The 16,976-nt window shown below is 61.1% G+C and overlaps 1 protein-coding gene across 1 annotated transcript; it reads left to right on the top strand.

Moving 5' to 3' along the window:
• Nucleotides 1-2,470: 2,470 nt before the first annotated feature.
• Nucleotides 2,471-2,817, top strand: LOC132821024 (uncharacterized; the record flags this gene model as incomplete). The annotated part of the gene is made up of 2 exons (XM_060833905.1): nt 2,471-2,537; nt 2,660-2,817. Coding segments are annotated over 2 exons (225 nt in total), but the record flags the coding sequence as incomplete, so codon positions are not given.
• Nucleotides 2,818-16,976: the final 14,159 nt, after the last annotated feature.

Consider the following 16,976-nt stretch of genomic DNA (forward strand, 5'->3'; position numbering starts at 1 on the left):
GCACAGAGGGGAGAGCAAGAGCCCAGCACAGAGGAGGGAGCAATAGCTAAGCGCACAGGAGAGAGAGCAAGCCCAGCACAGAGACAAGTGCAAGGGCCCAGCGCAGAGGCGAGAGCAAGAGCCCAGCACAGAGGGGAGAGACAGAGACCAGCACAGAGGAGAGAGAGCAAGCCCAGCACAGAGGGGAGAGCAAGAGCACAGTGCAGAAGGGAGAGCAAGAGCGCAGCGCAGAGAAGAGAACAAGAGCCCAGCACAAAGGAGAGAGAGAGAGGGAGACAGCAAGCACAGCGCAGAGGGGAGAGCAAGAGCCCAGCACAGAGGGGAGAGCAAGAGCACAGCACAGAGCAGAGAGTAAGCCCAGCGCGGAGGAGGGAGCAAGAGCTCAGGACAGAGGGCAGAGCAATAGCCCAGCGCAGAGGGGAGAGCAAGACCAGGACATAGGGGCACGCAAGAGGCCAGTGCAGAGGGGAGAGCAAGAGCAAGAGCACAGCACAGAGGGGAGAGCAAGAACCCAGCGCAGAGGACAGAGACAGAACCCAGCACGGAAGGGAGACCAAGAGCCCAGTGCAGAGGAGAGCGAGCAAGAGCACAGCACAGAGGGGAGTGAACGACCACAGCACAGAGGAGAGAGCAAGAGCACAGCACAGAGGGGAGAGCAAGAGTCCAGCAGAGAGGGGAGAGCAAGAGGGCAGCACAGAGGGGAGAGCAAGAGCCCAGCACAGAGCGGAGAGCAAGAGCCCAGCGCAGAGGAGAGAGCAAGAGCCCAGCACAGAGGGGAGAGCAAGAGCACAGCACAGAGGGGAGAGCAAGAGGCCAGCGCAGAGGAGAGAGCAAGAGCCCAGCGCAGAGGGAGAGCAAGAGCCCAGCACAGAGGGGAGAGCAAGAGCCAGGCACAAAAGGGGTGAGCGATAGCCCAGCGCAGAGGAGAGAGAGCAAGCACAGCACGGAGGGGAGAGCTAGAGCAAGAGCACAGCACAGAGGGGAGAGCAAGATCCCAGCACAGAGGGGAGAGCAAGAGCCCAGCGCAGAGGGGAGAGCAAGAGCAAGAGCACAGCACAGAGGGGAGAGCAAGATCCCAGCGCAGAGGGGAGAGGAAGAGCCCAGCGCAGAGGGGAGAGCAAGAGCAAGAGCACAGCACAGAGGGGAGAGCAAGATCCCAGCGCAGAGGGGAGAGCAAGATCCCAGCGCAGAGGGGAGAGCAAGAGCCCAGCACAGAGGGGAGAGGAAGAGCCCAGCGCAGAGGGGAGAGCAAGAGCAAGAGCACAGCACAGAGGGGAGAGCAAGATCCCAGCGCAGAGGGGAGAGCAAGATCCCAGCGCAGAGGGGAGAGCAAGAGCCCAGCACAGAGGGGAGAGCAAGAGCCCAGCACAGATGGGAGAGCAAGAACCCAGCACAGAGGGGAGAGTAAGAGCCCAGCTCAGCGGGGAGAGCAAGAGCCCAGCTCCGAGGAGAGAGCAAGCCCAGCACAGAGGGGCGTGCCAGAGCCCAGTGCAGGGGGGCGCGCCCGAGTCCAGTGCAGAGGGCAGAGCAGGCGCCCAAAGCAGAGGGGAGAGACAGGACCAAGCACAGAAGCGAGAGAAAGAGCCCAGCACAGAGGGGAGGGTAAGCCCAGCACGCAGGGGAGAGCAAGAGCACAGCCCGGATGAGAGAGAGCAAGCCCAGCGCAGAGGGGAGTGCAAGAGCCCAGTGCAGAAGGGAGAGCTTAAGCCCAGCGCAGAGTAGAGAACAAGAGCCCAGCACAAAGCAGAGAGAGAGAGAGAGACAGCAAGCCCAGCGCAGAGGGGAGAGCAAGAGCACAGCACAGAGGAGAGAGTAAGCCCAGCGCAGAGGAGGGAGCAAGAGCTCAGCACTGAGGGCAGAGCAATAGCCCAGCGCAGAGGGGAGAGAGCAAGACCAGCACATAGGGGCATGCAAGAGGCCAGTGCAGAGGGGCGTGCCCGAGCCCAGTGCAGAGGGGAGAGCAAGAACCCAGCACAGAGGACAGCGACAGAACCCAGCACGGAGGGGAGACCAAGAGCCCAGCGCACAGGAGAGCGAGCAAGAGCACAGCACAGAGGGGAGTGAAAGACCACAGCACAGAGGAGAGAGCAAGAGACCAGTGCTGAGGGGAGAGCAAGAGCCCGGTGCAGAGGAGAGCGAGCAAAAGCACAGCACAGAGGGGAGAGCAAGAGCACAGCACAAAAGGGGAGAGCGATAGCCCAGCGCAGAGGAGAGAGAGCAAGCCCAGCACAGAGGGGAGAGCAAGAGCCCAGGACAGAGGGGAGAGCAAGAGCCCAGCGCACAGGAGAGAGAGCAGGAGCACAGCACAGAGGGAAGAGCAAGAGGCCAGCGCAGAGGGGAGAGCAAGAAACCAGCACAGAGGGGAGAGCAAGAGCACAGCACAAAGGGGAGAGCAAGTGGCCAGCACAGAGGGGAGGGCAAGAGCCCAGCGCAGAGGGGAGAGCAGTAGCACAGCACAGAGGGGAGAGCAAGAGCCCAGCACAGAGGGGAGAGCAGGAGCACAGCACAGAGGGGAGAGCAGGAGCACAGCACAGAGGGTAGAACTAGAGCACAGCACGGAGGGGAGAGCAAGAGCCCAGCGCAGAGGAGAGAGCAATAGCGAAGTGCACAGGAGAGAGAGCAAGCCCAGCACAGAGACAAGTGCAAGGACCCAGCGCAGAGGCGAGAGCAAGAGCCCAGCACAGAGGGGAGAGACAGAGCCAAGCACAGAAGCGAGAGAAAGAGCCCAGCACAGAGGAGAGAGAGCAAGCCCAGCACGGAGTGGAGAGCAAGAGCACAGCACAAAGGAGAGAGAGAGAGAGAGGGAGACAGCAAGCCCAGCGCAGAGGGGAGAGCAAGAGCACAGCACAGAGGAGAGAGTAAGCCCAGCGCAGAGGAGGGTGCAAGAGCTCAGCACTGAGGGCAGAGCAATAGCCCAGCGCAGAGGGGAGAGAGCAAGCCCAGCACATAGGGGCATGCAAGAGCCCAGTGCAGAGGGGAGAGCAAGAGCCCAGCGCACAGGAGAGAGAGCAGGAGCACAGCACAAGGGGAGAGCAATAGCACAGCACAGAGGGGAGAGCAAGAGGCCAGCGCAGAAGGGAGAGCAGGAGGCCAGCGCAGAGGGGAGAGCAAGAGCCCAGTGCATAGGAGAGAGCAGGAGCACAGAACAGAGGGGAGAGCAAGAGCCCAGCGCAGAGGGGAGAGCTAGAGCACAGCACAGAGGGGAGAGCAAGAGCCCAGCGCAGAGGGGAGAGCTAGAGCACAGCACAGAGGGGAGAGACAGAGCCCAGCGCAGAGGAGGGAGCAATAGCTAAGTGCACAGGAGAGAGAGCAAGCCCAGCACAGAGACAAGTGCAAGGACCCAGCGCAGAGGCAAGAGCAAGAGCCCAGCACAGAGGGGAGAGACAGAGCCAAGCAAAGAAGCGAGAGAAAGAGCCCAGCGCAGAGGGTGTGCAAGAGCCCAGCGCAGAGGGGAGAGCAAGAACCCAGCGCAAAGGGGAGAGCAAGAGCACAACACAGAGGGGAGAGAGAGCAAGCCCAGCGCAGAGCGGACTGCAAGAGCCCAGAGCAGATGTGCGTGCCCGAGCCGAGTGCAGGGGGGAGGGCAAACGCCCAGTGCAGAGGAGAGAGAGCAAGAGCCCAGCACAGAGGAGAGAGACAGAGCCTAGCACAGAAGGGAGAGCAAGAGCCCAGCACAGAGGGGCGAGCAATCCCAGCGCAGAGTGGAGAGACAGAGTCCAGCACAGAAGGGAAAGTAAGAGCCCGTCATAGAGGGGAGAGTAAGAGCCCAGCCTGGAGGACAGAGAGGAAGCCCAGCACAGAGGGGAGAGCAAGTGCACAGCCCGGAGGACAGAGAACAAGCCCAGCGCAGAAATGAGAGAGCAAGCCCAGCACAGAGGGGAGAGCAAGAGCCCAGCGCAGAGGGGAGAGCGAGAGCCCAGCACAGAGGGGAGAGCAAGAGCCCAACGCAGAGAAGAGAGCAAGAGCCCAACGCAGAGGGGAGAGCAAGAGCACAGCACAGAGGAGAGAGACAGAGGCCAGCGCAGAAGGGAGAGCATGAGCCCAGCACAGAGGGGAGAGCAAGAGCACAGCACAGAGGTGAGAGCAAGAGCACAGCACAGAGGGGAGAGCAAGAGCCCAGCACAGAGGGGAGAGCAAGAGCACAGCACAGAGGGGAGAGCAATTGCACAGCACAGAGGAGAGAGACAGAGCCCAGCACAGAAGGGTGAGCATGAGCCCAGCACAAAAGGGAGAGCAAGAGCCCAGCACAGAGGAGAGAGAGCAAGAGCCCAACACAGAGGGGAGAGCTAGAGCACAGCACAGAGTGGAGAGCAAGAGCCCAGCGCAGAGGGGAGAGCTAGAGCACAGCACAGAGGGAAGAGCAAAAGCCCAGCGCAGAGGAGAGTGCAATAGCTAAGTGCACAGGAGAGAGAGTAAGCCCCGCACAGAGACAAGTGCAAGAGCACAGCACAGAGGGGAGAGACAGGACCAAGCACAGAAGCGAGAGAAAGAGCCCAGCACAGAGGGGAGGGTAAGCCCAGCACGCAGGGGAGAGCAGGAGCACAGCACAGAGGAGAGATATCAAGCCCAGCGCAGAGGGGAGTGCAAGAGCCCAGTGCAGAAGGGAGAGCATAAGCCCAGCGCAGAGTAGAGAACAAGAGCCCAGCACAAAGCAGAGAGAGAGAGAGAGAGACAGTAAGCCCAGCGCAGAGGGGAGAGCAAGAGCACAGCACAGAGGAGAGAGTAAGCCCAGCGCAGAGGAGGGAGCAAGAGCTCAGCACTGAGGGCAGAGCAATAGCCCAGCGCAGAGGGGAGAGAGCAAGACCAGCACATAGGGGCATGCAAGAGGCCAGTGCAGAGGTGCGTGCCCGAGCCCAGTGCAGAGGGGAGAGCAAGAACCCAGCACAGAGGACAGAGACAGAACCCAGCACGGAGGGGAGAACAAGAGCCCAGCGCACAGGAGAGCGAGCAAGAGCACAGCACAAAGGGGAGAGCAAGAGCACAGCACAGAGGGGAGATCAAGAGCCCAGGGAAGGGGAGAGAGAGCAAGGGCCCAGCACAGAGGGGGGAGCAAGAGCCAAGCGCACAGGAGAGAGAGCAAGAGCACAGCACAGAGGGAAGAGCCAGAGGCCAGCGCAGAGGGGAGAGCAAGAAACCAGCACAGAGGGGAGAGCAAGAGCACAGCACAAAGGGGAGAGCAAGTGGCCAGCACAGAGGGGAGAGCAAGAGCCCAGTGCAGAGGGGAGAGCAGGAGCAGAGCACAGAGGGGAGAGCAGGAGCACAGCACAGAGGGGAGAGCAAGAGCCAGGCACAAAAGGGGTGAGCGATAGCCCAGCGCAGAGGAGAGAGAGCAAGCACAGCACAGAGGGAAGAGCTAGAGCAAGAGCACAGCACAGATGGGAGTGCAAGAACCCAGCACTGAGGGCAGAGCAAGAGCCCAGCACAGAGGGGCGTGCAAGAGCCCAGTGCAGGGGGGCGTGCCCGAGTCCAGTGCAGAGGGGAGATCAGGCGCCCAATGCAGAGGGGAGAGCAAGAGCCCAGTGCAGAGGAGAGAGAGCAAGAGCACAGCACAGAGGGGAGAGCAAGAGGCCAGTGCAGAGGGGATAGCAAGAGCAGAGCACAGAGGGGGGAGCAAGAGCCCAGCTCTGAGGAGAGAGCAAGCCCAGCACAGAGGGGCGTGCAAGAGCCCAGTGCAGGGGGGCGTGCCCGAGTCCAGTGCAGAGGGGAGAGCAGGCGCCCAATGCAGAGGGGAGAGCAAGAGCCCAGCGCAGAGGCGAGAGAGCAAGAGCCCAACACAGAGGGGAGAGCTAGAGCACAGCACAGAGGGGAGAGCAAGAGCCCAGCGCAGAGGGGAGAGCTAGAGCACAGCACGGAGGGGAGAGCTAGAGCACAGCACAGCAGGGAGAGCAAGAGCCCAGCGCAGAGGGGAGAGCTAGAGCACAGCACGGAGGGGAGAGCAAGAGCCCAGCGCAGAGGAGAGAGCAATAGCTAAGTGCACAGGAGCGAGAGCAAGCCCAGCACAGAGACAAGTGCAAGGACCCAGCGCAGAGGCGAGAGCAAGAGCCCAGCACAGAGGGGAGAGACAGAGCCAAGCACAGAAGCGAGAGAATGCGCCCAGCACAGAGGAGAGACAGCAAGCCCAGCACAGAGGGGAGTGCAATAGCCCAGTGCATAAGGGAGAGCAAGAGCCCATCGTAGAGTAGAGAACAAGAGCCCAGCACAAAGGAGAGAGAGAGAGAGAGAGAGCAAGCCCAGCGCAGAGGGGAGAGCAAGAGCTCAGCACAGAGGGCAGAGCATTAGCCCAGCGCAGAGGGGAGAGAGCAAGACCAGCACATAGGGGCATGCAAGAGCCCAGTGCAGAGGGGAGTGCAAGAGCCCAGCGCACAGGAGAGAGAGCAAGAGACCAGCACAAAGGGGAGAGAGAGAGAGACAGCAAGCCCAGCGCAGAGGGGAGAGCAAGAGAACAGCACAGAGGAGAGAGTAAGCCCAGCGCAGAGGAGGGAGCAAGAGCTCAGCACTGAGGGCAGAGCAATAGCCCAGCGCAGAGGGGAGAGCAAGACCAGCACATAGGGGCATGCAAGAGCCCAGTGCAGAGGGGCATGCCCGAGCCCAGCGCAGAGGGGAGAGCAAGAGCCCAGGGAAGAGGAGAGAGAGCAAGAGCCCAGTGCAGAGGGGAGAGCAAGAGGCCAGCGCAGAGGGGAGAGCAAGTGCACAGCACAGAGGGGAGAGCAAGAGCCCAGCACACAGGAGAGAGAGCAAGAGCCCAGCACAGAGAGGAGAGCAAGAGCCCAGGGCAGAGGGGAGAACAAGAGCGCAGCACAGAGGGGAGAGAGAGCAAGCCCAGCGCAGAGCGGACTGCAAGAGCCCAGTGCAGATGTGCGTGCCCGAGCCGAGTGCAGGGGGGAGGGCAAGCGCCCAGTGCAGAGGGGTGTGCAAGTTTCCAGTGCAGAGGGGAGAGACAGAGTCCAGCACAGAAGGGAAAGTAAGAGCCCAGCCCGGAGGACAGAGAGGAAGCCCAGCACAGAGGGGAGAGCAAGTGCACAGCCCGGAGGACAGAGATCAAGCCCAGCGCAGAAATGAGAGAGCAAGCCCAGCACAGAGGGGAGAGCAAGAGCCCAACACAGAGAAGAGAGCAAGAGCCCAACGCAGAGGGGAGAGCAAGAGCCCAGCGCAGAGGGGAGAGCGAGAGCCTAGCACAGAGGGGAGAGCAAGAGCCTAGCACAGAGGTGAGAGCAAGAGCACAGCACAGAGGGGAGAGCGAGAGCCCAGCACAGATGGGAGAGCAAGAACCCAGCACAGTGGGCAGAGCAAGAGCCCAGCACAGAGGAGAGAGACAGAGCCCAGCACAGAAGGGTGAGCATGAGCCCAGCACAAAAGGGAGAGACAGAGCCCAGCGCAGAGGGGAGAGCAACAGCACAGCGCAGAGGAGAGAGATCAAGCCCAGCCCAGAGGAGAGAGATCAAGCCCAGTCCAGAAGAGAGAGAGCAAGACCAGCACAGAGTGGAAAGCAAGAGCCCAGCACAGAGTAGAGTGCACAAAGGGGAGAGCAAGAGCCCAGCACAGAGGAGAGAGCAATCCCAGCGCACAGGGGAGAGCAAGAGCCCAGCGCAGAGGGGAGAGCAAGAGCACAGCACAGAGGAAGAGAGCAAACCCAGCGCAGAGTGGAGAGCAAGCCCAGCACAGAAGGGCGTGCAAGAGCCCAGTGCAGAGGGGCTTGCAAGAGCCCTGCGCAGAGGAGAGAGCAGGAGCACAGCACAGAGGGGAGAGCAAGACCACAGGTCAGAGGAGAGAGCAAGAGCCCAGTCCTGAGGGGAGAGCAAGAGCACAGCACAGAGGGCAGAGACAGAGCCCAGCCCAGAGGAGAGAGATCAAGCCCAGCGCAGAAGAGAGAGAGAGCAAGCCCAGCACAGATGGGTGTGCAAGAACCCAGTGCAGAGGGGCGTGCAAGAGCCCAGTGCAGAGGGGAGAGCAAGTGCCCAGCACAGAGGAGAGAGAGCAAGCCCAGCACAGACGGGAGAGCAAGAGGCCAGCGCAGAGGGGAGAGAGCAAGAGCCCAGCGCAGAGGAGAGAGATTAAGCCCAGCGCAGAAGAGAGAGATCAAGCCCAGCACAGAGGAGACAGGGCAAGCCCAGCACAGAAGGGAGTGCAAGTTCCCAGTGCAGAGGGGAGAGCAAGAGTCCAGCACAGAGGGGAGAGCAAGAACCCAGCACAGAGGGGAGAGCAAGAGGTCAGCGCAGAGGGGAGGGCAAGAACCCAGCACAAAGGGGAGAGCAAGAGCACAACACAAAGGGGAGAGCAAGAGCCCAGCGCAGAGGAGAGAGCGAGAGCCCAGTCCTGAGGGGAGAGCAAGAGTACAGCACAGAGGAGAGAGATCAAGCCCAGCGCAGAAGAGAGAGAGAGAGCAAGCCCAGCACAGAGGGGTGTGCAAGAACCCAGTGCAGAGGGGCATGCAAGAGCCCAGTGCAGAGGGGAGAGCAAGTGCCCAGCACAGAGGAGAGAGAGCAAGCCCAGCCCAGAGGAGAGAGAGCAAGCCCAGCGCAGAGTGGAGAGCAAGCCCAGCACAGACGGGAGAGCAAGCTCCGCACAGAGGGGAGAGCAAGAGCCCAGCCCAGAGGAGAGAGATCAAGCCCAGGGCAGAAGAGAGAGAGCAAGCTCAGCACAGACGGGCGTGCAAGAGCCTAGTGCAGAGGGAAGAGCAAGAGCCCAGGACAGAGGAGAGAGCAAGAGCACAGCACTGAGGGGAGAGCAAGAGCCCAGCGCAGAGGAGAGAGCAAGAGCACAGCACTGAGGGGAGAGCAAGAACCCAGCGCAGAGGGGAGAGCAAGAGCACAGCACTGAGGGGAGAGCAAGAGCATGAGCACAGCACAGAGGGGAGAGCAAGAGCCCAGCGCCGAGGAGAGAGCAAGAGCACAGCACTGAGGGGAGAGCAAGAACCCAGCACAGAGGGGAGAGCAAGAGCCCAGCACTGAGGGGAGAGCAAGAGCCCAGCGCAGAGGAGAGAGCAAAAGCACAGCACTGAGGGGAGAGCAAGAGCCAAGGGCAGAGGGGAGAGCAAGAGCACAGCACTGAGGGGAGAGCAAGAGCAAGAGCCCAGCGCAGAGGAGAGAGCAAGAGCACAGCACTGAGGGGAGAGCAAGAGCCCAGCGCCGAGGAGAGAGCAAGAGCACAGCACTGAGGGGAGAGCAAGAACCCAGCACTGAGGGGAGAGCAAGAACCCAGCACAGAGGGGAGAGCAAATGCCCAATGCAGAGGGGAGAGCAGGAGCACAGCACTGAGGGGGAGCACGAGCCCAGCACAGAGGGGAAAGCAAGAGCATAGCACAGAGGAGAGAGACTGAACCCAGCACAGAAGGGAGAACATGAGCCCAACACCGAGGAGAGAGCAAGAGCCCAGCACAGAGGAGAGAGAGCAAGCCCAGCGCAGAGGAGAGAGAGCAAGCCCAGCGCAGATGGACATCCAAGAGCCCAGTGCAGAGGAGAGAGCAAGTGGCCAGCACAGAGGGGAGAGCAAGAGGCCAGCGCAGAGGGGAGAGAGCAAGAGCCCAGCGCAGAGGAGAGAGCAAGTGGTCAGCACAGAGGGGAGAGCAAGAGGCCAGCGCAGAAGGGAGAGAGCAAGAGCCCAGCGCAGAGGAGAGAGATCAAGCCCAGCGCAGAAGAGAGAGATCAAGCCAGCACAGAGGAGAGAGGGCAAGCCCAGCACAGAAGGGAGTGCAAGTTCCCAGTACAGAGGGGAGAGCAAGAGCCCAGCGCAGAGGAGAGAGCTCAAGCCCAGCGCAGAAGAGAGAGAGCAAGCCCAGCACAGAGGGGAGAGCAAGAGCCCAGCGCAGAGGAGAGAGATCAAGCCCAGCGCAGAAGAGAGAGATCAAGCCCAGCACAGAGGAGATAGGGCAAGCCCAGCACAGAAGGGAGTGCAAGTTCCCAGTGCAGAGGGGAGAGCAAGAGCCCAGCACAGAGGGGAGAGCAAGAGCCTAGCACAGAGGGGAGAGCAAGAGGTCAGCGCAGAGGGGAGAGCAAGAACCCAGCACAGAGGGGAGAGCAAGAGCACAACACAAAGGGGAGAGCAAGAGCCCAGCGCAGAGGGCAGAGACAGAGCCCAGCCCAGAGAAGAGAGATCAAGCCCAACGCAGAAGAGAGAGAGAGCAAGCCCAGCACAGAGGACCGTGCAAGAGCCCAGTGCAGAGGGGCGGCAAGACCCCAGTGCAGAGGGAAGAGCAAGTGCCCAGCTCAGAGGAGAGAGAGAGAGCAAGCCCAGCACAGAGCGGAGAGTAAGAGCCCAGGGCAGAGGTGCGTGCCCGAGCCGAGTGCAGAGGGGAGGGCAAGCGCCCAGTGCAGAGGAGAGAGAGCAAGAGCACAGCACAGAGGAGAGAGCAAGAGCCCAGCGCAGAGGGGAGAGCAAGAACCCAGCACAGTGGGGAGAGCAAGAGCCCAGCACAGAGGAGCAAGCAAGAGCCCAGTGCTGAGCGGAGAGCAAGAGCCCAGCACAGAGGGCAGAGACAGAGCCCAGCCCAGAGAAGAGAGATCAAGCCCAGCGCAGAAGAGAGAGAGAGCAAGCTCAGCACAGAGGACCGTACAAGAGCCCAGTGCAGAGGGGAGAGCAAGAACGCAGCACAGAGGACAGAGACAGTACCCAGCACGGAGGGGAGACCAAGAGCCCAGCGCACAGGAGAGCGAGCAAGAGCACAGCACATAGGGGAGTGAAAGACCACAGCACAGAGGAGAGAGCAAGAGCCCAGTGCTGAGGGGAAAGCAAGAGCCCAGCGCAGAGGGGAGAGCGATAGCCCAGCACAGAGAGGAGAGCAAGAGCACAACACAAAGGAGAGAGTCAGAGCCCAGCGCAGAAGGGAGAGCATGTGCCCAGCACCGAGGAGAGAGCAAGAGCCCAGCGCAGAGAAGAGAGATCAAGCCCAGCGCAGAAGAGAGAGAGTAAGCCCAGCCCAGAGGGGAGAGCAAGAGCCCAGCGCAGAGAAGAGAGATCAAGCCCAGCGCAGAAGAGAGAGAGCAAGCCCAGCCCAGAGGGGAGAGCAAGAGCCCAGTGCAGAGGGGAGAGCAAGAGTCCAGCACAGAGTCGAGTGCAGAAAGGGGAGAGCAAGAGCCCAGCACAGAGGGGAGAGCAAGAGCACAGCACAGAGTCGAGTGCACAAAGGGGAGACCAAGAGCCCAGCACAGAGGAGAGAGCAAGAGCCCAGCGCAGAGGAGAGAGATCAAGCCCAGCGCAGAAGAAAAAGAGCAAGCCCAGCCCAGAGGGGAGAGCAAGAGCCCAGCGCACAGGAGAGCGAGCAAGAGCACAGCACAGAGGGGAGTGAAAGACCACAGCACAGAGGAGAGAGCAAGAGCCAAGTGCTGAGGGGAAAGCAAGAGCCCAGCGCAGAGGGGAGAGACAGAGCAAAGCACAGATGGGAGAGCAAGAGCCCAGCACTGAGGGGAGAGCAAGAGCCCAGCACAGAGGGGAGAGCAAGCTCAGCACAGGGGAGAGCAAGAGCCCAGCCCAGAGCAGAGAGATCAAGCCCAGGGCAGAACAGACGGAGCAAGCTCAGCACAGACGGGCGTGCAAGAGCCCAGTGCAGACGGGAGAGCAGGAGCACAGCGCAGAGGGGAGAGCAAGTGGCCAGCACAGAGGGGAGAGAGCAAGAGCCCAGCGCAGAGAGGAGAGCAGGAGCACAGCGCAGAGGGGAGAGCAAGAGCCCAGCGCAGAGGGGAGAGACAGAGCCCAGCGCAGAGGGGAGAGACAGAGCCCAGTACAGAGGAGAGAGATCAAGCCCAGCGCAGAAGAGAGAGAGCAAGACCAGCACAGAGGGGCGTGCAAGAGCCCAGTGCAGAGGGGCGTGCAAGTTCCCAGTGCAGAGGGGAGAGCAAGATCCCAGCACAGAGTAGAGTTCACAAAGGGGAGAGCAAGAGCCCAGCGCAGAGGGGAGAGCAAGCCCAGCACAGAGGTGCGTGCAAGAGCCCAGTACTGAGGGGAGAGGAAGGGGCAAGCACAGAGAGGAGAGCTAGAGCCCAGTACAGAGCGGAGAGAGAGCAAGACCAGCGCAGGTGGTAGAACAATATCCCAGTGCAGAGGGGCGTGCCCGAGCCGAGTGCAGAGGGGAGGGCAAGCGTCCAGGGTAGAGGGGAGAGCAAGAACACAGCACAGTGGGGAGAGCAAGAGCCCAGCACAGAGGAGCAAGCAAGAGCCCAGTGCTGAGCGGAGAGCAAGAGCCCAGCACAGAGGGCAGAGACAGAGCCCAGCCCAGAGAAGAGAGATCAAGCCCAGCGCAGAAGAGAGAGAGAGCAAGCCCAGCACAGAGGACCGTGCAAGAGCCCAGTGCAGAGGGGCGTGCAAGAGCCAAGTGAAGAGGGGAGAGCAAGTGCCCAGCACAGTGGAGAGAGAGAGCGAGCCCAGCACAGAGCGGAGAGCAAGAGCCCAGTGCAGAGGTGCGTGCCCGAGCCCAGCGCAGAGGAGAGAGACAGAGAACAGCACAGATGGGAGAGCAAGAGCCCAGCACAGAGGGGAGAGCAAGAGCCCAGCCCAGAGAAGAGAGATCAAGCCCAGGGCAGAACAGAGGGAGCAAGCTCAGCACAGACGGGTGTGTAAGAGCCCAGTGCAGACGGGAGAGCAGGAGCACAGCGCAGAGGGGAGAGCAAGTGGCCAGCACAGAGGGGAGAGAGCAAGAGCCCAGCGCAGAGAGGAGAGCAGGAGCACAGCACAGAGGGGAGAGCAGGAGCACAGCACAGAGCAGAGAGCAGGTGCCCAGCGCAGAGGGGAGCGCAAGAGCACAGCACAGAGGAGAGAGACAGAGCCCAGCGCAGAAGGGAGAGCAAGAGCACAGCACAGAGGGGAGAGCAAGATCCCAGCACAGAGGAGAGAGACAGAGCCCAGCACAGAGGAGAGAGCAAGAGCCCAGCGCAGAGGAGAGAGATCAAGCCCAGCGCAGAAGAGAGAGAGTAAGCCCAGCACAGAGGGCCGTGCAAGAGCCCAGTGCAGAGGAGCGTGCAAGAGCAAGAGCCCAGTACAGAGGAGAGAGAGCAATCTCAGCACAGAGGGGAGAGCAAGACCCCAGTGCAGTGGGGAGAGCAAGAGCCCAGCTCAGAGGGGAGAGCAAGAGCAAAGCAAATATCCCAGTGCAGAGGTGCGTGCCCGAGCTGAGTGCAGAGGGGAGGGAAAGCATCCAGTGTAGAGGGGAGAACAATAACCCAGCGCAGAGCGGAGAGCAAGAGCCCAGCGCAGAGCGGAGAGCAAGAGCCCAGCACAGAGGGGAGAGCAAGAGCCCAACGCACAGGAGAGAGAGCAGGAGCACAGCATAGAGGGGAGAGCAAGAGCCCAGCACAGAGGGGAGAGGAAGAGCACAGCACAGAGGACAGAGACAGAGCCCAGCACAGAAGGGAGTGCAAGTTCCCAGTGCAGAGGGGAGAGCAAGAGCCCAGCACAGAGTTGAGTGCACAAAGGGGAGAGCAAGAGCCCAGCACAGAGGGGAGAGCAAGAACCCAGCACAGAGGGGAGAGCAAGAACACAGTGCAGAGTGGAGAGCAAGAGCCCAACGCACAGGAGAGAGAGCAGGAGCACAGCATAGAGGGGAGAGCAAGAGCCCAGCACAGAGGGGAGAGGAAGAGCACAGCACAGAGGACAGAGACAGAGCCCAGCACAGAAGGGAGTGCAAGTTCCCAGTGCAGAGGGGAGAGCAAGAGCCCAGCACAGAGTTGAGTGCACAAAGGGGAGAGCAAGAGCCCAGCACAGAGGGGAGAGCAAGAACCCAGCACAGAGGAGAGAGCAAGAGCACAACACAGAGGGGAGTGCAAGAGCACAGCACAGAGGAAAGAGACAGAGCCCAGCGCAGAAGGGAGAGCATGTGCACAGCACAGAGGGGAGAGCAAGAGCCCAGCGCAGAAGAGAAAGAGCAAGCCCAGCCCAGAGGGGAGAGCAAGAGCCCAGCACAGAGTCGAGTGCACAAAGGGGAGAGCAAGAGCCCAGCACAGAGGGGAGAGCAAGAGCCCAGCACAGAGGGGAGAGCAAGAGCACAACGCAGTGGAGAGAGCAAGAGCCCAGTGCTGAGGGGAGAGCAAGAACCCAGCACAGAGGGCAGAGACAGAGCCCAGCCCCAGAGAAGAGAGATCAAGCCCAGTGCAGAAGAGAGAGAGAGCAAGCCCAGCACAGAGGACTGTGCAAGAGCCCAGTGCAGAGGGGCGTGCAAGAGCCCAGTGAAGAGGGGAGAGCAAGTGCCCAGCACAGAGGAGAGAGAGAGAGCAAGCCCTGCACAGAGCGGAGAGCAAGAGCCCAGTGCAGAGGTGCGTGCCCGAGCCGAGTGCAGAGGGGAGGGCAAGCACCCAGTGCAGAGGAGAGAGAACAAGAGCACAGCACAGAGGAGAGAGCAAGAGCCCAGTGGAGAGGGGAGAGCAAGAACCCAGCGCAGAGGGGAGAGCAACTACCCAGCGCAGATGAGAGAGAGCACGAGAGCACGAGCCCAGCACAGAGGGGAGTGCAAGAGCCCAGTGCAGAGGGGAGAGCAAACACCCAGCACACAGAAGAAAGAGCAAGCCCTGAACAGAGTCAAGTGCAATGGCCCAGCACAGAGGAGAGAGAGCAAGCCCAGCACAGAGGGGAGAGCAAGAGCCCAACACAGAGGGGAGAGACAGAAACCAGCACAGAAGGGAGAGCAAGAGCCCAGCTCAGACCGGAGAGCAAGAGCCCAGCGCACAGGAGAGAGAGCAAGAGCACAGCACAGAGGAGAGAGCAAGAGCCCAGCGCAGAGGGGAGAGCAAGAGCCCAGCACAGAGGGGAGAGCAAGAGCACAGCACAGAGGGGAGAGCAAGGGCCCAGCGCAGAGGAGAGAATCAGAGCCCAGCACAGAGGAGAGAGAGCAAGCCCAGCGCAGAACGGAGAGCAAGAGCACAGCACAGAGGAGAGAGCAAGAGCACAGCACAGAGGAGACAATCAGAGCCCAGCACAGAGGAGAGAGAGCAAGCCCAGCGCAGAACGGAGAGCAAGAGCACAGCACAGAGGAGAGAGTCAGAGCCCAGCACAGAGGGAATTGCAAGAGCCCAGCGCAGAGGAGAGAGATCAAGCCCAGCGCAGAAGAGTGAGAGCAAGAGAACAGGTCCAAGTAGAGACTAAGCCCAGCGCAGAGGAGGGAGCAAGAGCCCAGTACAGAGGGCAGAGCAATAGCCCAGTGCAGAGGGGAGAGAGCAAGCCCAGCACAGAGGACCGTGCAAGAGCCCAGTGAAGAGGGGAGAGCAAGTGCCCAGCACAGAGGAGAGAGAGAGAGCAAGCCCTGCACAGAGCGGAGAGCAAGAGCCCAGTGCAGAGGTGCGTGCCCGAGCCGAATGCAGAGGCGAGGGCAAGCGCCCAGTGCAGAGGAGAGAGAGCAAGAGCACAGCACAGAGGAGAGAGCAAGAGCCCAGTGGAGAGGGGAGAGCAAGAACCCAGCGCAGAGGGGAGAGCAACTACCCAGCACAGATGAGAGAGAGCACGAGAGCACGAGCCCAGCACAGAGGGGAGTGCAAGAGCCCAGCAGAGGGGAGAGCAATTGCCTAGTGCAGAGGGGAGAGCAAACGCCCAGCACACAGAAGAAAGAGCAAGCCCTGAACAGAGTCAAGTGCAATGGCCCAGCACAGAGGAGAGAGAGCAAGCCCAGCACAGAGGGGAGAGCAAGAGCCCAACACAGAGGGGAGAGACAGAAACCAGCACAGAAGGGAGAGCAAGAGCCCAGCTCAGAGGGGAGAGCAAGAGCCCAGCGCACAGGAGAGAGAGCAAGAGCACAGCACAGAGGAGAGAGCAAGAGCCCAGCGCAGAGGGGAGAGCAAGAGCCCAGCGCAGAGGGGAGAGCAAGAGCCCAGCACAGAGGGGAGAGCAAGAGCACAGCACAGAGGGGAGAGCAAGAGCCCAGCGCAGAGGGGAGAGCAAGAGCACAGCACAGAGGGGAGAGCAAGGGCCCAGCACAGAGGAGAGAATCAGAGCCCAGCACAGAGGAGAGAGAGCAAGCCCAGCGCAGAACGGAGAGCAAGAGCACAGCACAGAGGAGAGAGCAAGAGCCCAGCACAGAGGGGAGAGCAAGTCCAGCACAGAGGGAATTGCTAGAGCCCAGCGCAGAGGAGAGAGATCAAGCCCAGCGCAGAAGAGTGAGAGCAAGAGCCCAGGTCCAAGTAGAGACTAAGCCCAGCGCAGAGGAGGGAGCAAGAGCCCAGTGCAGAGGGGAGATCAAAAGCCCAGCGCAGAGGAAAGAGCAAGAGCCCAGTACAGAGGGCAGAGCAATAGCCCAGTGCAGAGGGGAGAGAGCAGGACCAGCACAGAGGGGCGTGCAAGAGCCCATGCAGAGGGGCGTACCCGAGTCCAGTGCAGAGGGGAGAGCAAGAGCCCAGCACAAAGGGGAGAGCAAGAGCCCAGCGCAGAGGGGAGAGCAAGAGCACAGCACATAGGGGAGAGCAAGAGCCCAGCGCACAGGTGAGAGAGCAAGAGCCCAGCGCAGAAGGGAGAGCAAGAGCCCAGCGCAGAGAGGAGAGCAAGAACCCAGAACAGAGGAGAGAGAGAAAGCCCAGCACAAAGGGGAGTGCAAGTTCCAAGTGCAGAGGGGAGAGCAAGATCCCAGACAGAGGGGAGAGCAAAAGCCCAGCAAAGAGGAGAGACAGCAAGCCCAGCGCAGAGGGGAGAGCAAGAGCTCAGCTCCGAGGAGAGAGCAAGCCTAGCACAGAGGGGAGAGCAAGAGCCCAGCGCAAAGGAGAGAGATCAACACAGCGCAGAAGAGAGAGAGCAAGACCAGCACAGAGGGGCGTGCAAGAGCCCAGTACAGAGGAGAGAGAGCAAGCCCATCACAGAAGGGAGTGCAAGTTCCCAGTGCAGAGGTGAGAGCAAGAGCCCAGCACAGAGTAGAGTGCACAAAGGGGAGAGCAAGAGCCCAACACAGAGGGGAGAGCAAGAGCCCAGCACAGAGGGGAGAGCAAGAGCCCAGTGCAGAGGGCGTGCAAGACCCCAGTGCAGAGGGGAGACCAAGAGCCCAGCACAGAGGGGAGAGCAAGAGCCCAGAACAGAGG

Source organism: Hemiscyllium ocellatum, chromosome 1, assembly GCF_020745735.1.
Source record: "Hemiscyllium ocellatum isolate sHemOce1 chromosome 1, sHemOce1.pat.X.cur, whole genome shotgun sequence".
NCBI lineage: Eukaryota > Metazoa > Chordata > Chondrichthyes > Orectolobiformes > Hemiscylliidae > Hemiscyllium > Hemiscyllium ocellatum.